At 43.0% G+C, this 25,139-nt stretch overlaps 1 protein-coding gene across 1 annotated transcript in view; it reads left to right on the top strand.

The window, feature by feature from the left end:
• Positions 1-25,139, top strand: part of cntnap2a (contactin associated protein 2a) — a gene marked incomplete at both ends in the record, with an annotated part of 675,314 nt that overhangs the window by 605,983 nt on the left and 44,192 nt on the right. The window contains 1 exon segment of the mRNA XM_084325811.1: positions 10,196-10,289. Coding sequence (XP_084181937.1) covers positions 10,196-10,289 — 94 coding nt within the window.

The following is a 25,139-nucleotide window of genomic DNA, read 5'->3' as shown; positions in this document are numbered from 1 at the left end:
CCGTTGCTGTCCCTGTACCTTTACGCATACGCTGGGTGAGTTTTGATTGTGATGTCACTCACTCAGCGTAGTGCCCTTGCCCCCGTTCCCGCTGCTGTTCCTGTACCTTTACGCATACGCCTGGGTGGGTTTTGATTGTGATGTCACTCTCCCAGCGTATTGCCTTTGTTAGTTAGTTTGGACATTTCATCTTCCAGCGTATTGCCTCTGTTAGTTAGTTTGGACATTTCATCTCCCAGCGTTATGCCTCTGTTTTTGGTTCTCACTTAGAATAGTATTTTTGGACTTTACATCTCCCCCTGTGTGTTTGTCACACGAAGATATTATTACTTTGTTCACTTTGTTATTTGGACTGTTCTGCACCTGCTCTGTTTTTTCCCTTTTGTGCATTAACTATCTCCTCTGTCCTGCAGAGCGGCCCAGATGATTTCCACCAGTCCTCCCAGTTCCTCCCTGTTTCCCAGCCCGCCTCCGCGGGCCTCAGTCCCCTCTGTTCTCTAGTTCTCCCCTTTCTAGTTCCACCTAGTTCCTGGTCCCAAGTTCTCCCCTTCTAGTTCCACCTAGTTCCTTGTCCCTAGTTCCCCTAGTCCCCGTTTCTCCTGTTCCCTAGCTCTCCTAGTCCCTAGTCCTCTCTCCCTAGTTCTCCTTGCCCCTGGTTTACCTAGTCTCTAGTTCCCTTAACCTTCCCTTAGGCGTTCCCTTACTTTCCCTTTGTGTTCCCTTTTCCTGCCCGCCTCTTAAAGGCACCTTTCCTTCCCCTCATATTATATTCCTGTATTTGTGATTCTCCCTTAAAGGGACAGTGCCCTTTTCCCTGTATTTCCCTGTTGTTCAATAAATATCTGTTTCTTGGCAAACCATCATACCTGTCTTGTGTTGTGCGATTGGGGTCGGTTACAAACCATAACAATATGTACATAAACAGTCACTTGGTAACATAATTTGAACATACATTGACCATACTGCACACATTATACATGAGTAAATCTGGTTTCAGATATTAAGGATTACACTAAACTTAAACAACAAATGGTGTTTCCCATGTATTTACTCACATAAAATGCAAACAGCACAGCATCAGTCAGTCTCTCGGTGGTGGAGCGGTGGAGCCACAGACCCCTGGGGTTGGTTTGGTCTGGGGCTCCAGAACTACCATTTTGTGTCCTCTTATATACTATAATTTCTAGCCAATAATAGAATACAGTTGGTCCGTGGGCGATCTCCTGTGGGGGCTGGCAGCCCCCACCTCTTTGATCTCCTGTGTGTTCCTGTTGGGTCTTGTCTCACGGGTGGGGGCTGGCATGATGTCATCTGGTGGGGTGGTGTGAATACTCTTTGACCCTTTGGGCCATATTACCATACAGTACTAATCTGGTCACAGTAGGTGTGACCTTTGTCTGTTCAACTGTCCCTGCGTCTCGTTCCTCATTTAGCCCTGCAGCCACTTCTGCTAAACAGTATACAAGGCATAATGTTATGGTTTCCTAATTATTCACACCTATTAATTATTAAATTCAACGTCAATATTACCACATTTCCCCATTTTGACGATTCTTATCGTCACATATGATATATTGACATGATTTTCTATACATACTAACCATACATTTAAATAATAAAATTCATTTTTTCCAAAATTAAAATTAATTTTTTCAAATTTTCTCCATTTTTTCTTTTTCCATTTTTCTTTGGTACATATCATCAATTAGCTTTTGCTCCTCATGGCTCCTAGCCAGAGGCCTACTTTTTAAACAACAACTTTTGAGCTTGTTGAACACAATAAAACAGTTTAGTCTAATCATTATACCTTTAAATAAAACACAATTTTTAAAAAACCCATTTTTCTTAAGTTACAGCACTTTTGATTCTCCATTCCTTCATAAGATCTGAGGAAGACACAGAAATTACTATTCATTTTTACATACATTTTGCTTTTTTCTCTTGTTAATTCCTTTTCCAAGACAGCACAATCACATCTGCATAATCAACTCAGTTGGTCTTCTCACCTCTCCCCCCTTTATGAACATACCATGGACATAACACCTACCACCTCGGCGCACAGTCGGGCAGGGAAGGCGGAGCATCACACACCTAATATTCCACCTATGTGAATGTGTTTAGTACTCCTGCGTTGTGTCATAATCTATACCAGTTGTTACCGTTCAGTCACCTCCCGTTCAACATACCAATCAATCACGCTTTCCCACAGAGGCCCTTGCTCAACTCCTTGCACAGTCTCTGACCGTTTTCGCCCCCCTCCACCCCATGCTGGCCACTGTTTGTAGGCCTGCGACCTCGTCATATTTTGACCCATGACTGTATTTCCTTGGATCTACAGACGACTCTGTCAGCCTGGCGGTTTGTCCCAAACCTCTGGCCGCTGTTCTCGGGGCTATTTTGAAGGAGGGGCCAGCGTCCACAAGCGACCTCTCTTCACAATCCAACAATCTCCCACAGGAAATGACTGAACGGGTTCACACCATTGTGTCATAATCTAATGAAATGTATTCCTACACATCTTCCATGATCCCTCTACCTGTGACGGTCCGTCCTCCCCCCTCGACTGAAACTGCGAGGGAACAAAACACAAAACAAATTTTCTTTACATAATATGTCAAATATTCTCAAGAGAAGCCAAATGTTAATCATTATGCAAACGTGATACTTAGCTCTTGCCGACACTCTGTTGACGTTTCGACGCCACTTCCTCCAGCCTCCAGCTTTCTCCACTCACTCAGACCATGACAGATGAGAATATAAGAAACAAAAGGCAAATAATCAAAAAAACATTCCAACAGACCTCACATGTAGACCACCTCAATGGTTATTTAAAAAGAAAAGAAAAGAAACCTAAAACCCTACATCTAAACCTCATCACACCTGTCATTGTGATCTTGACACCTTTCAAGCCAGCACAGTCACCCTCTACAGGCTCCATTCACACCCATTCAGGCCACACAATCATAGATTAAAAATAGAAAAGAAATCTAAAAATCTAAATTCAATACCTCATCCATACAAAACATTCAAAAGAAATCAAATCAAATGAAAGTAATAAAAATAAACTCCTTCAGTAAAACAAATGATATGAAACAAATGATAAGCGACAATAATTCCCAGGTCTATTTGTGGTATAACCCAAGTGGCTTGATATCCTTCTTATCCTGATAGACAAGATAACAGCCTTACTACTCATTAACGTCATTATTGTCTTATTTTACTTAGATATGACTTATACTAAAAGTGGTCTGCTGGCTCACCCAGCTGACATCTGATCCCGACACAAGATCTAACATCCTGTCTATTGTTAGGCCTTACTAGATAACAGAATCGGTTTACGACGTCATCAACAGCCTAAATTATTCACTGAAATCAAAAGGACATAGACCAAAACAGATTACACATATCATAAACAAATACTTTTAAACTCTCTCTCATACACTCGTTAATCAACCACAGACAGACAAACAATGTTAGTTTGTTTCTCCCTTTCCTGCTCTTAACTTTTCTGCTCTCAACCTTTCTGCTTCTAACCTCAGGCTACTACAGCCTATCCTCACATCTGCTCCTCTTCTCTCACTTCCAAGACGGACTGGAGTCCATCTTTAATTCAGACCTATCCATGCCCTCCAGTGCACAGACAGACCCAAATATTCCCTTATCAAAACAGTTAACATTCATAAGTCATAACCCCAAATGAATGCCTACTTTCCTGATTGTCTCACTCACTCACCCAGCTGTTCCCTGACAAACCTTCCCCTGTCTCACCTTCCTGTCACTTCCTGGCCCCCTGGCCCATTACCCCCTCTGTTATCTCACTTCTCCAACTGTTCTCGCCTATCTTCACCTCTGACCTCTCTCCTGTTGCATCTAATCTTACGCCATCCTGTCATAAAAAGAACAGCCATTGTAACAGATGTACATCTCGACCCCCCTTGGGCATACAACGTAATCCCCTTCCTGCTGTAAAGATCTATTCGAGGTCCCTCTCATGAGCTGTAACAGCGATCATAAATAACAGGCGCTACCACCATATGCAGGCCCCCTGCAACTTCATCAAAAGGTTAATCATTTCATACACCTCACCCTGGGGGCAAGCCGCCCCCCCAGGTTTGAATAAAACACACATTCCTACTGCCACCAGGGGAGGCTAAATCCCTTCCCCCCAGAGGTTAAGTAGCACATATTTGCAATTTCACCTAGTCACAGACAGTGTCCTAAGTACAGATAACCACGGAATAAAAACAATCATTTCAATCACTGTAAACACAATCATATCAAAATTTGTCATTGCAGCAATAAAAGTGTATTCCAACACAGCAAGCCTCCATCAATAAATTATAATTCCCTATGATTCAGAGGCTTGTATCAAGCATTAAATGTCCTAACCATATTAACAGTGTATTAAAGATTTAACAATCTAAAACAAGCATAAAACACAACCTCATTTATCTCAGAACAATTGCACTCTAAACAAATTTAAAAATCACATCTTTACAAAACAATATTCATGCATATTATAAATATAAGCATTTTTATCAAAAGCCACCCTCTAGCAATAAAACATCATTAGTGGTTAGTTCCAACATGCTAAGACTAAAAAATTGTATACAGGATTTTCTGGGAACGTTAACTCCGTACATATGTGACATATGATTCTAATGTAGATGTATTAATTAAATATAATGCAAGCAATATGTCTTTTTCAGTGTAGAGCGCTTTCCCAACTCAGCCTGTAGCTTCTCTCAAACCCCACTATGTCAAGACTATACACTTGTGTAACATAATATTGCCTAGTTTACAAGTCCAATGTGTATCTGGTTTATGAATCCCAGTGTAAGTTAAGGGGCATGTATTTTAAATCCATCTAATCCTATTTTAACCGCCTGTCCCTATCACATGTTACCCCCACACAATTTGCAGTAATACCCACTCCCAGAACATTGTCTACAATTACACAGAATGCACAATACACAACATACAAGCACAACCACCTACAAAATGCAGAATGTCCACTAGAATGCACAATATACAAACACAACCATTTTACAAAATGCAGAATATACCCTTACCCGTTATCCCTGGCCCCTGAGTGAACTACCATGAATGAATTAGACCCAATCCACGTTGTACCGCGCATGCGCAGTGGCCAACGTTGCTCCCCGGACGATGTATTACGGCAAAGCATAACTAATATCATAAACGCCTTGTTCCGACATAACACACCACCACGACATCCGCCACGTTCTCTAACCCTTCCCAAACATCATTCTCAAAACTCGAAACGTAACATATGTCGCTCGCAAACGCCACAAAACAACGGCACGCAAGCTAACTAGCTTAGCCAGCTCTAATGCGACGTTCAAGGCCCTCACGGGAGCCGTGCCTTTCAAGATCCGTTCATCCACGCAATCCGCTCAGTACCAATCCAAGCATAAACAATTCACACAAGCTTAAAATAACCAACCACTTTAATAGAAAATAATTTTTAAAACATTCACACCAACCAACGCCGCACACATAGTCCAACACGAATCCTCTCTCCTACCCTTCTCTCCGCCTCACTCCATAGTACCGCGAACGTCACACACTCTCTTCAACACCATGACGTCATCAAGCAGCGACTTCTTAATATCATACACAATCGCTACCGCATCCATAATAACCCTCAAAACGGCCACAATCTCTCCACCCTACGCCTCGATTCGCTTCTTACCTGCAATCGCCGCCACAGTGTTTAATCAATTCTCTCATAACACCATCGTAACGTCCCCAGTTTCACCGCGGACTTTTCCACAGAGCTAAGCTAGCTAGCCCCCATCACCAGTATGACTCGCCCCAGACCTATGTTCGTTGGTCATTAAAATATCCTAACCATACAACAATAAGCTCCTACGTTTCGCCAATCATTCCTAACCATAGCCATAGTCCCCCATACAATCATTACTGAATGTTTAAGCTTACCATAGCTCCGTTGAATTCCCACTAAGTACTTATCAGTCATCTCGACCGAATTGTTTTATTAAGTACCTATTTATTGTTACAGCGTAACGTAGTTAACTAACACGCCTGTTCTGCTTGAAGTCAAACAAGACCCTCGGTCTGCTCGGCACGGCCCTAACCACGAACACGCACCTTCGTTTAATTCGGCCGAATGGTTCCTGCAGGACACGTCCAGACTATCACGCGAATAGACAGTAAACCATCCCTATTGGGCCCCTCAAGCACGAACACGAATAAATGCCTAACCATAGCTGCAATAACATTCACAACCAACTTATTCTAGACCCCGCTTATATAAAAAAACCACGTATTCCCCTGTAACTTCACACGCCATTTCCCCGAGTCACGAAGGTTCCCACTCATGCTTACCACACCTGATTTGCATGTTCTCAATAGCAACAGAGCTCACTCTACACACAGCTCTCCTTCCATTCAGAACACCCAAATTATCATTCATTACCGCGCTCCATTTCCCGAGAATACCTTCTAGGGTTCTAGTATTTACTCAGGAAGCGCCACCCTATCGTACGCCAAAAACCACCGTGGTTCCCTGGCCAGGAAAACCTGTAGTCAGTCGCCATACGACGCTTATAACCTGTCCCGCAAACAGATAGGCTGTGAATCTCCAATGTCTCTTCATGTTTCCATGAGGCTTCTTGGTGCAACCCCCCTCGTATAGTTCATAAAGTATATTCCATACGAGGCTCAACCCCCGTGGCCCGCATAGGCCGCAACCGGCCTCCTGTGTCTGAACAAACACACAAACATAAAAAGCCCACGTTTGCATGTTCACTGCACAACAAACGCGATCCTCATACCTCCGGACATCCTAACCTAAATCACCGCTCCCCCATCCCTGCATGCAAAAGCCATATTCACCGTGGGTCCCAACAAGTGGCGTACACAACCAACCTTCATCCTGTCCCTCTCTCCTCCATTTCAGACAACAAGCCCCTCGTCTATAACTTCAAACGCAGCAACCCCCAGCTCTTTTCCCCGTATGTCCCCAACACACAGCAAGGTCCAGAGACCTCACCGCACCTCTTCAGGGGGAGACACAACAGGGTGGGAAGAACGGCACCATTTCTGTAGTAAATTCCCACAGAACCCTACAATAATCTGAGGTTATTGTAGTACAGTACAAATGAGATTGCTTATCTGGAAGGAGGAGAAAGGGATCATATTGATAGAATTGTTGATCTCTTCATCTGACTTAAAGCAGATGAAGAATTAAACGTGTAGCCAGACAAAACCATGAACTATAGTCCAATTCAACATTTATTTGATCAGAGCCAGAGGCCAAGGTGAATAGGACAAAAGATTATCAGAAAACATTAACAGGGCTGTCTGTGTACAGAAATCACAATCAGGTTTGCATTCTCAAACCTCAATATGTACATAAACAGTCACTTGGTAACATAATTTGAACATACATTGACCATACTGCACACATTATACATGAGTAAATCTGGTTTCAGATATTAAGGATTACACTAAACTTAAACAACAAATGGTGTTTCCCATGTATTTACTCACATAAAATGCAAACAGCACAGCATCAGTCAGTCTCTCGGTGGTGGAGCGGTGGAGCCACAGACCCCTGGGGTTGGTTTGGTCTGGGGCTCCAGAACTACCATTTTGTGTCCTCTTATATACTATAATTTCTAGCCAATAATAGAATACAGTTGGTCCGTGGGCGATCTCCTGTGGGGGCTGGCAGCCCCCACCTCTTTGATCTCCTGTGTGTTCCTGTTGGGTCTTGTCTCACGGGTGGGGGCTGGCATGATGTCATCTGGTGGGGTGGTGTGAATACTCTTTGACCCTTTGGGCCATATTACCATACAGTACTAATCTGGTCACAGTAGGTGTGACCTTTGTCTGTTCAACTGTCCCTGCGTCTCGTTCCTCATTTAGCCCTGCAGCCACTTCTGCTAAACAGTATACAAGGCATAATGTTATGGTTTCCTAATTATTCACACCTATTAATTATGAAATTCAACGTCATTATTACCACGTGTGTGTGTGTGTGTGTGTGTGTGTGTGTGTGTGTGTGTGTGTGTGTGTGTGTGTGTGTGTGTGTGTGTGTGTGTGTGTGTGTGTGTGTGTGTGTGTGTGTGTGTGTGTGTGTGTGTGTGTGTGAAATGGATAGAGAGAGACAGAGTAAGAGAGAGAAAGAGAGATAGGGAGACAGAAAGAGAGCGAGAGAGAGAGAGGGAGAGAGAGAGGGAGAGAGATAGGGAGACAGAGTGTGAGAGAGAGAGAGAGAGAGAGAGAGAGAGAGAGAGAGAGAGAGAGAGAGAGAGAGAGAGAGAGAGAGAGAGAGACATTTCTGGACTGAATCGTGATGATTCAAACCTGTAGTCTCCCTCTCCTCCTCCTCCTCCTCCTCTTCATCCTCTTCCTCCCCCTCCACCCCCTCCTCCTCTACTCCCCTGCTACCTGAGGCTCTGCTCTCAGTGAAACAGTCCACAACAGCAATTCAACACGTCGGCGGAACAAATTACTGCTAGAAAACACACAGAAACAAAAGTACTCGCTTTCAATCACCGCCGGACCCCCCCCCCCTCTCTCTCTCTCTCTCTCTCTCGGGATATTGGTATGCATTCCACACACTGTCACACGCTGAGACACAGCACTCCCGTGGACAGAGAGAGAGAGAGAGAGAGAGAGAGAGAGAGAGAGAGAGAGAGAGAGAGAGAGAGAGAGAGAGAGAGAGAGAGAGAGAGAGAGAGAGAGAGAGAGAGAGAAAGAGAGAGTGGGGCGGGCGAGGGAGGGAGTGCTTCTCATATTTAATGTAGGAACACACGGAAAGCAATTTGCTGGGTTGAAATGATTCTCTTTAATAGTGTGGGCCGCAGCCTTCAAGCTAATTAGGATTTTCAGTGAAACAGCAATAACAAGTCAATTATGTTGCACGGATATTAAAGTTGTGCTCCTCTCTCTCTCTCTCTCTCTCTCTCTCTCTCTCTCTCTCTCTCTCTCTCTCTCTCTACCTCATTCCTTCTCTCATTCCTTCTCTCATTCCCTCTCTCATCCCCTCCAAGGTTCTCCGCGGTAAATATGCTGTTATCCCACCCCCCCCTCACCATCTCCACCCCTTCTCCATCAATGTTCCAAGGGACAGCTTTGAACTCACAACAGTCTTTTGGAAATTGTGTCTTGTTGATTACGTTTGAGTGTTTATCCAGCCGCTAACAAAGAGTGAGAGATTGTTGTTTGTTTTGCAAGCTCATTATCAAGAGATAAAAAGATTTATACGAAATTGCATTCGTCTGTAGCTGATTGGACGAATGCCTTCTGAAATGAGAGGCTGTGGAACAAAAGACAACATGAATAGAGAGAGACGTTTATTTATTCTATTATATCAAGGTGACATGACCATGTAAGACCTATGGTTCTGTAGCCCAGAGTGCATTTATAATAGACCAGCTCCATATTATCATAAACCAGAAGTCATGATGTGTCTAAACCACAAGGGGGAGACATACACCTTTTTTCATCCTTTGACGGAGCTGCTTTTCCTTTCAGAGCTGCATTTTGAAAGTCCAGTGGCCTAGATTGATTTTGTATGTTGATTCATGAATGAATGAGAAATGAATTACCGTTGTCCTGTGTGTTTTTCTAAAATGATGATGAGTTCTCTCCTTCTGTTTCTCTGCCTCCCCTTCTGTCTCTCTATCTCTCTATTTCTCTCTCTCTCTATTTCTCTTGTTCTCTCTCTCCCTCTCTTTCTCTGCCTTCCTTTCTGTCTGTCTCTTTCTCTTTCTCTGCCTCCCCTACTGTTTCTCTCTCTCTCTCTCTCTCATTATCTCTCTCGCTCTCTTTATCTGCCTCCCCTCCTGTCTCTCTCTCTCTCCCCCCCTCTGTATCCCACCTCTCTCTCTCTCTCGATCTCTTTCTCCCCTACTGTTTTTCTCTCTCTCCCCTCTCACTCTCTCTCTGGTTCTCTTTCTCTGTCTCCCCTACTGTTCCCCCCTCTCCCCCCCCTCTCTCTCTCTCTCTCTCGTTCTCTTTCTCTGTCTCCCCTACGGTTATTCTTTCCCCCCCCATCTCTCTCTCCCTCCCCTATCTCTCTCGTTCTCCCCTACTATTTTTCTCTTCCCGCCCCCCCCCCCCCCTCTCTCTCTCTCTCTCTCTATCTCTCTCTCTCTCCCTCTCTCTCTCTCTCTCTCTCTCTCTCTCTCTCTCTCAGTTGGACCACTACCCCCCGGTCAGCTACTCTCTCCCAGACTCCTCAGACACACAGTTCAGCCTGGTCAAGACTCTCTTCCTGGGCAAAGTGTTTGGTGAGTTGGACCTGTGGTTTCCTGTGGTTCTGGTCCGGCTGCTTCCCCCCCCCGCATGGGGTTAGACTTCTGAGAGCTGATCAATAGTCATTGAAAGCTGTACGCTGGTAGAATTCTACCATAGGATTCTGGTGAATTCCATTACCGTTACCCTCCTTGTGTTTTGCACCACTACCGTCAGCACCGCACCGGTAACCAGCTAACGCCAGCGCAGCTAGCTAACATCTCGGCGATGAGGCAACCCTTACATCAGCACTTTCTTCATTAGCAGCTTTTATCCTCTCTCGAAATGCTTGAATATGTGTGGCGCTCAAACTATTGAGACACTAGGTGTTTACCAAGACCAGAGGCTGATGGCTAAGGCATCCACATTACAGCCGGCTGCGTTGCTTTGTGGGCTCACCCGATGTCACGGCAGCTTAATGGGACTCTGCCGTTAAACGGTGAAGAAGTGCGTTGTTTAGTGGTGGAGTTTACCCAGTCCTCACTCTGTCTGGGCTGACGGCGATGACCAGGTAAGACCGTTACATTCCCTGCTTTTTCTATGCAACTGTGCAGTTGAGTCTACATGGTCCTCGTTCAAATCAATGGGAAATCTTACGGAGTAAGACAATGTGTAGAAGCACTATTTTATATCCTCGCCTTTCTGCCTTCCCCAACTCACACACTGTCTACAAAACCTTCCCCAACTCACCCACTGTCTACAAAACCTTCCCCAACTCACCCACTGTCTACAAAACCTTCCCCAACTCACCCACTGTCTACAAAACCTTCCCCAACTCACCCACTGTCTACAAAACCTTCCCCAACTCACCCACTGTCTACAAAGCCTGTCCTTCTTAAAAGTCAGACGTAATGAAGATGTCTCCGGGCTGCCAATCTGTTCCTGTCTGCATGGTGCTGTGCTAGTTTAGGCATCCTGGGGAGAATGCAAAATTAGGTTGTAATGATACATAATGTCCATTAGAGGGCGCCATAGGACCGCACAGTGACGCTGATACAGGAAACAAAGCTAACTGATTTCATCCCTGCCTTGTCCTATGTGTGTGTGTGTGTGTGTGTGTGTGTGTGTGTGTGTGTGTGTGTGTGTGTGTGTGTGTGTGTGTGTGTGTGTGTGTGTGTGTGTGTGTGTGTGTATGTGTGTATGTGTGTATGTGTGTGTGTGTGCGTGTGTGCGTGCGTGCGTGCGCGCGTGCGAGCGTGCGTGCGTGTGTGCGTGCGTGTGTGTGTGTGTATGAGCCTGCACCGAAGGTGTCTAGGTGAAAACGATGATGAGACTCATTAATCACAATCTTTCTCTTTCTCTCTCTCTCTCTCTCTCTCTCTCTCTCTCTCTCTCTCTCTCTCTCTCTCACACACACAGGGTGAATATTAATTCCATCTCCGTGTTCCTGACACTTTTAATATAATACCAGAAGTCATCATTATGACAGATAGACTTTTACCTATTGAGACTCTCCTTGGTAACGGAACAGAGCGTGCAGCTGATGAATGGAGAGTGAGCGGAAATGTGAGCCGAGGATTACCATATTTTTATTAACCGTAATTAAAAAATTTTAAGGTATTGCTCGTAAATACGCTTTACTACCCTCAGAGTGAGATCCATCATTGATCCATGCAAAGGTATGCATTTTTACTAGACCATCATCCACAATATATTACATATCGTAAAAAGAATAATACAAGCTGTATATTTGTAAGTTAATCAAAGATGTTCCTTGCAGCAGTGTTATATGTCTTTGCTATGTATTTTCTTCCATCCCCCCATTTTAACCATTATGCCAATTCCCCCCTGGTCAGTGGCGGCCGGCCGATTGTGGGCGCTAGAGCGCCGCCCTCCCTGGTTAAAAGAAGAAGGAGAAAGAATTATTTGCGTGAGGAGGAAGTAGCCTATTCATCCCCCAGCCGGCGCCTAGCCCCCTCCACTCCGTTTTCATGGGCGCTCATTTCTGCTCCGCCGTAATTGCGCAACTCACAGGGCAAAATGCAAATACGTATAAATAAATATGTACGTACAACATAGCGCTGTCAAATACGATACCAGAGGGCGCTTGCTCGAGTGCCCGATGTAGTCACTATTGGCTGAGAGTGGCACATGACATCGCGTCCCCAGACTTTGGGCTCTGGGCTCTGCAGATTATGCTATTTGAGGGGCTACTAGGAAATAGTAGTTGTCGGAAATTGATAATAATCACAAGATACTGTACATTCAGACAGTGTTGGATCTAACTAAATAGATTTATATATATGGAAAGTTCAAGCCTGGAGTCTGGACCACAAAGCTTCTCGAAGGGTAGGCTATACTCTGTCTTAGCTGGTTCGACAACAAACAACAACATGCTATAATGGCTAGCTGGATGCAGTCTGGACAGTGGATATATACATCAACAGTCTGGGACAGTGGACATATACACTTTATCAAGCCCTCCTGGACCGCGTTTCAACTAAACAAAGTGAGCTGCGGTCTCTCTCTCTCTCTCTCTCTCTCTCTCTCTCTCTCTCTCTCTCTCTCTCTCTCTCTCTCTCTCTCTCTCTCTCTCTCGCTCTCGCTCTCTCTGTTAGAGCAATGCTGTGTTGTTGTTGTTGTTGTTGTTGTTGAACTAACTAATTAATTTCACCGCGGGTGGGGCATAATCAACCGGACAATGAATGGTAACTTGTTTAAAATGACAAGATATACATATGTGTTTATTATTGGATTGATCAGAGAGAGAGTGGAGTTTCTTTTGGATTTAAAATAAGTGGATTATGGCTTGTTCAATATCTCGCCCAGTCTATGTTTGATTTGATTTGATTTGAAATCTTTATTTCGAACATGCAATGAATACAAACAAACAATAACAAAAAGCTTGAACTATGACCTCTGCCAGTGGTTCTTGGACTTCCTGACGGGCAGACCCCAGGTGGTAAGAGCAGGCAACTGCACCTCCTCATCCATCACGCTCAACATAGGGGCCCCCCAGGGCTGTGTTCTGAGCCCCCTCCTCTACTCCCTGTACACACATGACTGCATGGCACAGCGGAACAACAACACAATCATCAAATTTGCTGATGACACAGTAGTGGTGGGCCTGATCTTTGCCAACGACGAGAGGGCCTACCTGGAAGAGGTAGAGAATCTGTCACAGTGGTGTCAGGAGAACTGCCTCTCCCTGAACGTCAGCAAAACAAAAGAGATGATTGTGGACTTCAGGAGGTCGGGGGTCAAGGACTACAGCCCCCTCAGCATCGACGGGGCACCGGTTGAGAGAGTGAACAGTTTCAAGTACCTCGGAGCCCACATATCCGAGGACTTGACATGGACCACACACATTGACAGTGTTGTGAAGAAGGCACGACAACGCCTCTACTTCCTCAGGCGCCTAAGGAAGTTCCAAGTCAGTCAGAAGATCCTTAGGAACTTCTACTCATGTACAATCGAGAGCATCCTGACTGGCAACATCACCTCCTGGTTTGGGATCAGCACTGCACAAGACCGTAGCAGACTACAAAGAGTGACACGTTCAGCCGAACGCACAATTGGAGGGGGGCTTCCCACCCTCCAGAACATTTACAACAAGCGGTGCAGGGGGAAGGCTAAGAGAATCATCAAGGACTCCACCCAGATAGCAAAAAATCGTTGAATCAACATTGTGTTTTTGTCAGGCTGAAGATTGGAATCAACATTGATATCAGACATAGAAAATGGCATTGAAAGTGCTCGCTATGATCAACATGGAAAGAACATTGGATTTTCAACCAAAATTTTGAAATTTCAATTTGAAAGCCGACAATGAATCAACGTTGATTCAACTATGATATGAGCAACATTGAAATAATGTAGCATTGCATCAACATTGATTCAACTATATATATATATTGCATTATACATTGAAATAATGATATTATTGAATGACCATTTCAGCACTTTTTCAACCTTCCTCTGTATGCTTTTAATATGCCTCATTAATAAAGAAAAATAATCACTTTACATCTAAATTATATTATTAGTTGTAGTTCCACCGGGAGCATGCTAAAAGGTGTCTACTAGTGACATTACTGCCATATGCCTGAATGGCAGTGATGTCACTGATAGACAGGCTTGGAGCAACCCCTGCAGAACTTTAAAACACCAAATAGAGTAAAGTGATTATTTTTGGCTTAAATGAGACATATTAAAAACATACAGAGGAAGGTTGAAACATGCTGAAATGGTCCATATGCTTTACTGCAGTGGTTCTCAACCTTTTTATACAAAGACCTCACAGGAAAAATATTTGGGGACTCCAAACTTGATTATAATTATGCCATTCTAGGTGAATATTCGAAAATATGTTGCAAGCTTGTAGATCGGCTATTTCGAATTTTTTTCTTCTTCAAGAAACCAAGGTTGAGAACAGCTGCTTTACGACATGCTCTATGAACAAAGAAACAGACAATTTATTGCTTTAACCATTTATTAAAGCCAATTAATTCGCACATACATATTCTTTGAAATGCCTCTCTTTCTATTAGACTTCGATGCCAACTATGCACGTGGCTCCAGATCAGCTGACATTCAGCTGACTCTCCCATACAAAAATGACAGAATAATAAGTTATTGAAAATATTCATACAGAACTCTGAACCTTCGCACATACATATTCTCTTTGAAATGCCTGAGTTCAATTTGGATTTAGTATCACCAGGCGTGCATGAGAACAGATAATGAAATCTACTGTAATGTACAGTAGCTTTTTTATTTTATCAGGGTGGCACCATTGAAACTATTTAATGATGCGTGTCCCTTCTCTTTCTATTAGACTTCGATGCCAACTACGCACGTGGCTCCAGATCAGCTGACATTCAGCTGACTCTCCCATACAAAAATGACCGAATAATAACAGTTATTGAAAATATTCATACAGAACTCTGAACCTTCGCACATACATATTCTCTTTGAAATGCCTGAGTTCAATTTGGATTTAGTATCACCAGGCGTGCATGAGAACAGATAATGAAATCTACTGTAATGTACAGTAGCTTTTTTATTTTATCAGGGTGGCACCATTGAAACTATTTAATGATGCGTGTCCCTTCTCTTTCTATTAGACTTCGATGCCAACTACGCACGTGGCTCCAGATCAGCTGACAATCATTCAGCTGACTCTCCCATACAAAAATGACCGAATAATAACAGTTATTGAAAATATTCATACAGAACTCTGAACCTTGAACCCCTATAGAATCTTCCAGGAAGTGTTGTTTTCCAAAATTCCAACGCAGAATCAAATCTAAAAGTTAAATCTATCTAAAAACACTTTTACCTATTGCTAAACTAAGTATAATACTTCAGAGTATTATAGAGACACATTAGAGATGTACATCTATATAATATATTCACATCCACACTATAAATAGCATCCATTAATCCATCATTAATCATCACTCCATTCAGACTACCGACTACTGACAACCTTCTGAACTTGAATAAGCATGCAAAACCAACAATTAGCATTTCAGGTGGCAGACTGCCTCTCCCGGGCGCACGTCAGCCCTGTGCACCCGGGCATCGACTATGCTGCCATGGCTGCTGACCAGCTCACCGACTCAGACCTTAAGGCGCTCAGGACGGCTGTGACAGGACTTCGACTTGAGGATGTGGTGTTTCACGACAGCGGCGCCACGCTCCTCTGTGACGTCTCCACTGGCCAGCCCCGCCCCATGGTTCCAACTGACTGGCGCCGCCGGGTATTTGACACCATTCATGCCCTTTCACACCCTGGGGTTAAGGCGTCGGTCAAGTTGGTAGGGGCCAAGTTCGTCTGGCCGGGCCTTAGGAAGGACGTCAAAGTATGGGCGGCCTCCTGTGTGGCGTGCCAGCGTGCCAAGGTACATCGTCACACTAAGGTCTGGAGGGGGGCTGAGTCTAAACTAGGGGGTGGTCCTGAGGGGGGCTGAGTCTAAACTAGGGGGTGGTCCTGAGGGGGGCTGAGTCTCAACTAGGGGTGGTCTGGAGGGGGGCTGAGTCTAAACTAGGGGGTGGTCCTGAGGGGGGCTGAGTCTAAACTAGGGGGTGGTCCTGAGGGGGGCTGAGTCTCAACTAGGGGTGGTCTGGAGGGGGGCTGAGTCTCAACTAGGGGGTGGTCCTGAGGGGGGCTGAGTCTAAACTAGGGGTGGTCTGGAGGGGGGCTGAGTCTAAACTAGGGGGTGGTCCTGAGGGGGGCTGAGTCTAAACTAGGGGGTGGTCCTGAGGGGGGCTGAGTCTCAACTAGGGGGTGGTCCTGAGGGGGGCTGAGTCTCAACTAGGGGTGGTCTGGAGGGGGGCTGAGTCTAAACTAGGGGGTGGTCCTGAGGGGGGCTGAGTCTAAACTAGGGGGTGGTCCTGAGGGGGGCTGAGTCTAAACTAGGGGGTGGTCCTGAGGGGGGCTGAGTCTAAACTAGGGGGTGGTCCTGAGGGGGGCTGAGTCTCAACTAGGGGGTGGTCCTGGAGGCTAAATTAGGGGGTGGTCCTGGAGGCTAAACTAGGGGCTAAACATATGCACGCACGCATGCACGCGACAGCTGCAACCAGAGATGCTGGAGATAAATGTTGCCCCTGGATCAGCTTCCAATGATCCAACTCCCATGAAACCCACTGTCCTCCAAACCATTTGTCCTTTTAAGTCTTTGTCTTTCTTCGTATCCCGCCATTCCTCTCAGGTGCATAACGCAGCCACTTCTGCAGTGCATCTCTGTATATCAAGTCAGTCAACTTGCGGTCAAATTGACGAGCAGCCGCTGGGAAAAAAGAAAAAAAGAATACTTAAAGATAAACAAGAAAGCTGCAGTGGGCACGTTCCATTCCAAAGTGAACAGTGTCCTTTTTAGTGTACTAGATTTTCAGGTGGCCTTAGGTGCATTTTCAACCCCATAGTCATATAATTGATCCACATTAATGCTCGTAAAAAATCTTATTGTGAGCATTACAGAGGACCACTTATATGACGTTAAGGTTGGAAATGGGTGAGGTGTTTCTTTAAGAGTGGTTGCATGTTCCATCAGGCTCATTCCATGGTGATAAAAATGCATCCATTCGTATTTACTTGAGATAAAAGTGAAAATACTTAATTAAATGAAATATCCATCATCAAAATAGCTAAATCCACTGTAGTAAACCTAGTATTTTGAGGTGCAGATTGACTCACCAAACATGCAGTCCTGCATCAGTGTGTCCTTGAAGGCCCTCTTCGGTCCCTTTCCCGCCCAGTTGAAGATGCATGCTAGACAGTTTGTCATGGTAGCGGATAGCATTCGCCGGATCATATTTTCTGAGTTGGTCCCTCCGATTAATGCCAGGCGGGTTGTCTTAACAGATTGGAGAGGAAAAAAAGTGAGTGTGCTAAAGTGTACATTGTACTATGTCAAATGGACAGAATATGATGTTTTAAGTACACATTTTAAGACTTTTTTTTATTAACTCTAAAGAAAGACCATTACTGTGTCAAAACTCAACAAACAATACCATCAAACAAATTAGCTAAATGAATTGTCAAATATTGACTAAGAAATAAATATCATCCCGCATATCATTGCAAGGCTATTTTCACAATATTTCTATGCCAAGCACACATCCAAGCAAAAAACTAAATAAATGCCTCCACTCCTACAATTCAGACATTATAAACACTTAGATTTCAAACAATAAATTTTTAACAAAATACAAAAATGTTCACCATCTTTCGACGGACTGTTTCGTCCTTCAGTGCAGCTTCAGCCTCATCAAACTGCTCCTCATTGGTGAGTGGCAGCACGATGGGGAAGTTCTCTTCTCTCTGTGATTCAGGTCCAGCTCCGTGATCGTTAAAGGTGGATTTAGCCATTTCAGTCTTCAGAAACTGAACGTCATGTGAAATTTGCTTCACCTCCACGAGTAGCTCTGCAAGCATCCTGGTGTTTTTGTTGGCAGCAAGGTCTTGAAGAAAAACAATTGGTTTTACATTAAATTTCAAGGATAGATTCACCATTTTAATCATTTAGAATGACGCTAAGCAATAAGGGCCTTCAGCACATTCAAATCACGTCTAATTAAAGGGATCATCACATGACAACAACGTTACTATTTACATTTAAATGTGACGCTTAAGTCTTTGCACCCCTAACTTATAGTAACCATTAAGTGCTTAAATATTAAGCCTATAAACACCATGACAAATTACATGAAAAAAAAAAGTGACAAAGACTGTAAAGTCACAAGGGACATATGTTTCTCAATGCATCAGAAAATGATACTTGCCTTGTAACATTTGACTGGGCTCTCCATGGAATCTTCCCCGCGGCGTTTCAGGAGCTGAAGCTGAAGAAATCAACATGGCATCAGCATTGCACATTAGGTAATTGTGTATGGGGGAGGCGGGGGGTAAAGTGGAATATAGGCATCTTTACCCAGGCGATGTGAGTTGAAGTCAGCTGATCTGGAGCCACGGCTATAGTTGGCATTGAAGTCTAATAGAAAGAGAATAAAGGACACACATCATTGTTTACATTGAACACGAATTATGGAATTTTACCCAAAAAAACAACATTTAAGATGAGAAATGCATACCATTCCTTGCTCGCTCTGATGGCACAGTGTGGTAGGGGCTGGAGTTATACATTGGCTTTCCTAGAGAAAGAGCGACAGAATTAACAAAATAAGGTAAGCACCATCAAAGTATCAATGAGCACCATATACAGTAGCAAGCAAAAGACATACCATTCCTTACTTGTCCAGTGTGGTTCCCTCCTGAAATGGATTAAAATAACCGTAATTAGTCACTGTAAAATACAAGTTCTCATATAATATCATGCCAACATTAACAGCTCATTGCAAAATAGTGAGACACTGAATAAGCTACTCATATATGCACTCAACTTTACATTTCCACCCATTTAACTAACATTTCCAGTCAGTAAGGTATCCAGTAAGGCAGGACTAGTAATCCAACCGCCACCTATTGAAACAGACTGGAGACACAAGAGTGGCTGAGAGAATCACATAGCTATATCTAGTTTATTAATCTACTTACCATCATTGCAGTGGTCCATTGACTCCAACTGGGCCAAGAAGCTTCCACCAAAGCCTAAAATGAGAGAACACAACAAAACATGAACAATGAATGCTATCAAAAGCACATTTACAATCTGTCCACCGGCTCCACCCTGACTTAGTAGTGTGAAGTGATTCACTTACCATTATTAGGCTGGTTATTCTCCGAGCAGCTTCCTCCAGAGACCGAGCAGCTTCCTCCAGAGACTAAAAGAAGGGAACACAAGACATGAATAGTGGACACTGTAACTTTTGAACACATAACCTGACTGATATGTTTGGATGTATTGACAGAGGAACTAAATGCTTGTAAAGCTCTCATGCAACTACATTTTGTTCTGCTATGTTAGTAAATAATGACATACCACTGCTTGCATTTGATGTTGGCACCGAGGGGTACTGGCTGGATTCTGGCTGCACTGTATTAATAAATAAATGGAATTATACATGGCAATACTTAAAGTAGGTGTAGCAGTTAGTGTCATAACTGACAAGTGTCACCACTATACCTGGGAAATGAACATCAGGTGGCTTGGCATATCTTCGCGTCACCCTGCTGTCTGGCTCTTCATCTGACTCCACTGCGTGCATATGATTTGTCCTAAAAAAAAAACATTTAACATTCCCAGGCTCCCAGGATAATTCAATTAATTGAGCAATCCTTGAGACACTGTTCAGGAGCCAGCCCATGGCCCATTTCTGTTTAACCAAAAACTATCACGAGGAATTCAACTGTACCTTGCTCTTCTTTTCCGACGTACATCTGCTTCCTCTTCAGATTCCAAATCAGTGGTTAGACATCCAGTAGTCACGTACTTGTCTTCATGTTGCTTGGCCTTTACAAATGAGTCTGTAAAAGAACAAGCAGAAAATACAGCATGACATTAATAAGAAGTATGAGGAACAATTCACATCAGACAATAGCAGTGACTATACTTACCACAAGTAATTAAGAGCCGAATTTTGTCATATGTGGTCCATCCTTCACAGGGCATCATGTTTTCTTTAAGGGCCTTTGAATAATTTGTGTTTTTTGGGGGCCATAATAATGTACCTTCCGTTGGATTGAACCAGCTGGAAAGAACTGTTGCAGTTCCGCCATTTGGAAACAGTACAACGCCCCAGAGCACCACCTCACTTTCCATTCTGTGTACAATAAATTAAATTAGAATATTAATGATAAAAAAATTATAATGACAAAAACATTAATCATAAGATGTCTACTGCAGATGAGCTATTGGAATAGCTATGAGGCTATTTCCCTCTGGATACAGAACACATTTACGTTTAATAAAGCTAATTTTACCAACCCCGATCTCATCACACAACTCTCTAACCTTGTATGTACCTATGAGGGAGGACTCGCAGGGATAAGTGTAATATAATTCTTGGTGTCTGAACTTTCTGTAGATCACATAGACCTCACCTTCTTCCTGGACTATATTCTGCACTACTGCAATTGTATCTCCCACCTGAATACAATTATCCCCCTGCTTTGTAGACAAGGTAAAACGACAACTGGAGACATTTGTGTACTGTAGAGCAACACTGAAATGTTGAGGAAGTGGACCATCAGTATGAATGTGCTTTAAAACTGGTTGATCTGTTGCTAATGGAACCTCAACATGTGGCATTTCTGACAGCCTTTTGACTACCTGTTGTAGAGGTTGGTGTGGCTTGCGTAAAAGATGCTTTATTTGGCCAAGATAATTCTCAAAAGGGAACCCTGAAACATTATCTAAAGGTCCAAATTGTTTGTATTCATCTGCTAAATGTATAAGCTGGTGGACACTGAACACAATCTCACCCGTACCATACAACTGTCCAAAGTGGCCCACAAAGGATATCATTAATTTATGTGCAAATTCAACCATTTGGCCAGAAGTTCCAGGAGACAAAAACAAATACATGGCCACTGAAAACAACATGAAGTTGTCATAAAACTCACTGGGAAGGCAATCCTTCAGAACTACAGGACCCCAGTATAACATGAAGGATCGGAGCTCAGTAGCTTTCCAACGATCAAGCTCATTCAAACCTCTTGGCTTGCGATTGAATTCAACAGGGGTGTGGGAATGTAACACCAGCAGTTTGCTTGATATACTGTTAACTGTTTGTGAAGGAAGCCTAGTGGCTAGATTGCCCTTTAACCACATATGCAACAGTTTTCTCATCAACCCAAGACAACAGAGGTGCATATAATCTATTGGGAATGAAGAAACCATCTTTACTATCCCTGTTAAAGGACTGAGTTTCTGTTTCAAGTGGTGTTCCTCATCAATCATATCACAATAACTCGAATCCGTCCTGAGCCTGACATTTGTTTCTGGATACGTCATTTTGTTCCTCCACACACCCTCTTGGTCACACTTGTCACACCCTGAATAACCATTATGTGACTTAATATTCTTAACGTAGGCCCTAGCAGGAGCATCACACACAAATGAGGAAACCTGTACATTCAATTTCTTACCATTATGAACAATGCCATTAGCCAGCACATTTTTAAGGTCGCTAACAAATTTCTGCAGATACTCAACAACACACTTTGGCTTGCTTAAACCACTAAATATACCGACAATAAATGGGGACTTAGTGTAATCACAATTCAGGATTGCAAGTATAGGCCAGAATTGAAGTCTTGAACTCCTAAAGAGGGGGAGACCATCTATATTGAACTGTAAAGTAAGAGTTGTGAGGTTCACTGGTAAACTTAAACATTTTAATCGTGAAAGTATTCCTCGCACCAATCCAAAATGATAGTACTCGCCACCTTGCATTTGAGTGGTTGCAACATGAGATTGTATTCCAAGCAGAGTCCTTCCATCTTTAGGGAGCTTAGGGTGAAATAGCTTTAAGATGGACAGCAGAGCAGACAAAGCAACAAGACTAATGGAGTAGGATGTTGCCCAATATCTTAGGCTCCTTATAAGCAGATCCTGACTAGGCGGCTGCTCCTCATCGCTCTCATAGTGAGAATCTGATTCATCTTCATCATTGCCAGCTTCATCGTCTATATCATCATTTTCCATTTGCATATGATCAACTTCATTTCGAGCTACTGCACTACCATCAGAATGATCATTTTTCATTTGCACATCGGACTCAACTTCATCATTGCCAGCTACACTGCCATCTATATGACCATTTTCTATGTCTACATGTGAAGCTGGTAGTGCATCTAGTTGGGAAAAGTGTGGGCTTGTGAAGGCAGGTTCCCTATTCACACAGGGGTAAATATTTTCTCTTTGATTATGCAGAGATTCCTCATATTCCTTAAGGATATCTTTCTCTATGCCCCTTACAGTTCGAATGACTCTACGTCTTTTAGCCCAATACGATTCATAAGAAGCCATCTTAACCCATTAACTCCCGGATTGAAAGGTATATAATAACGTATAGGTTACAACATGTCTAAATAGAAAAGAGGTGGTGCTGATTATAATTTTTTTTGTTATTACTTGGCCTTTTTTTTGCAGTGAATCCTCCAGTCCTCTTCTCTTGTAGCACAACCCTGAAAATAGAGGGGAAAAAATTATTAAAATAATATATGCATAAAACAAATATATATATCAGCCAAATTATTAATTTATCAGGTCCTTCCAACATATTTTAAAATATTTAACCTCTTCCACCCGGAGCCTATTTTCTGAAAATCCGCCTAAAATATATACCTAGGTAAATGGAATATTGCTCCACTTCTACAAGGGCCATTTGCATATTCTTGTATAGCGTCATCTATCTATCTAATGTATATTCACAGTGTCAGAAATATTGTGTCTATTACTAGGCTTGCTTAAATTGTGATGAAACAAAGGAGAATATTAATTATGATTTTTCTTTGCATCTTTGACAGTGAATAACACCATGCTAATAATGACCAAACATTAAAAACTGCCACTGATCTTGTTCAATACCTTCTTGAGTGTAAAATAAATAAAGGGAAGATTATTAAACAGAAGGTTCTGTAGATACTGTACTGAATTCTCCCATCCGGACCAATGTAATTTGAAATATTATCATAGAATATACAATAGCAGGCTCATAAATTACCTTATTATAGCCAATTCGCACATTTATATATATACATATATTATCTTTCAAATGCCCAAGTTCAATTTGGATTTAGTATCACCAGCATGCATGAGAACAGATAATGAAATCTACTGTAATGTACAGTAGCTTTTTTATTTGATCAAGGTGGCACCATTTTGAAACTTTTCAAATCTAATTGTTGCTGAATGCTAACAATAGGGAAGATAAACTAACTATGTTTCAATATTTGTCATAAACGTTACCTTTTGTGGTAGAATGATCTCGAATAATAGCAGTTATTGTAATCATTCTCGAAGTCAACTTCCTTTCTGTTTAACTTTCTGTCTAAGTGCATGTCTATGGCTTGGGGGGGAAACATACACTTTAGAATCACCAGAAAGGCTTTCGAAATAGTGAAATGCCATGTTGGCCTCAATATTTTCAAAACAAATTATATGAAAAGGTTATGAAATCAACAAGAATGTGGTAAAATATGTAATAAAAACAGAGCTCAACGCAGACATTTGATCAGTAGAAATCCATTTGTTTCCCCCATACAAAGATGGCGCCGTTCTCGTGACGTCAGAGTGTAGCTGACGTTAGCTTGCTAAGCCATCAGATTTGCATGGTCTGTGTAGCTGGCTAAAGCTAGCAGACTCGCATGGTCGAGCTGACGTTAGCTTGCTAAGCTATCAGATTCGCATGGTCTGTGTAGCTGGCTAAAGCTAGCAGACTCGCATGGTCGAGCTGACGTTAGCTTGCTAAGCTATCAGATTCGCATGGTCTGTGTAGCTGGCTAAAGCTAGCAGACTCGCATGGTCGAGCTGACGTTAGCTGGCTAAGCTAGCAGACTCGCATGGTTGAGCTGACGTATAGCTGACGTACGTTAGCTCGCGCTGTTATAAGTTAACGCTACTTTCCAGGCCGGGGGTTTTGACATTTTCAAACCGTGAAACCGGTTACCGGCACATGCCTAATGTGAATAGCATAATACATTATATTGTCAAGGACTTACCAAAGACGTGTGCGCACTTGACTAGTCACGCTGAATGAAGACACCATGGCGCCAAGTTTTTCTTTTAATGCCTCAAGTCCCGTGAGATCTTCTAGCTGGCCTCGCGAGTTGCTTACGAGGGGGGAGGGGAGGGGGGATTATCAGCACTACGTTGTAACCATGTAATTTCATTGTTGGGCATTTCAACATTGAAAAACAAGCATCTATACTAAATCGATTCAACAACAGTTTTTCAAATGTTGAAATGGTGTCTGTAATTTAGATATTGAATAAACATAGCTTTTTCAACCTCAACCAAAAATAACCAATCTGACCAAAATCCAACATTTAATTAATGTCTTTTGCTATCTGGGCAGCCACCCGAACAACTGCCTCTTTGAACTGCTGCGGTCAGGCAAGCGATACCGGAGTCTTAAGGCGAGCACAGAAAGACTCAGAAGAAGCTTCTATCCCCAGGCCATCAGGCTGCTCAACGAACAATAAACACTATACAACAACCATCAAATGCACACAGCACACACATCCACACGCACACACTCACTTTAAACAAACAACTCACTGCAGCACCCACTTTACACACTTTAGAACACCTAAACACACTTTACACTTTATATTTATTGGTAAAGGATTTGCACTACAACTCGTACACCTTACTGTAAATTGTACCTAAATTGTACCTCATCCCATTTCTGCTCTGCACTATATAGTATTGTATATTAGTACATTGTATAGTATATTGTATATTGTATGGTAACTCAGTTACTTCTATTCTGCA

This window comes from Notolepis coatsorum, assembly GCF_963971535.1.
Source record: "Notolepis coatsorum genome assembly, chromosome: 12".
In the NCBI taxonomy this organism is placed as follows: domain Eukaryota; kingdom Metazoa; phylum Chordata; class Actinopteri; order Aulopiformes; family Paralepididae; genus Notolepis; species Notolepis coatsorum.
Note: the sequence above shows the minus strand (reverse complement) of the source record. Positions and strands in the feature narration are given on the sequence as shown.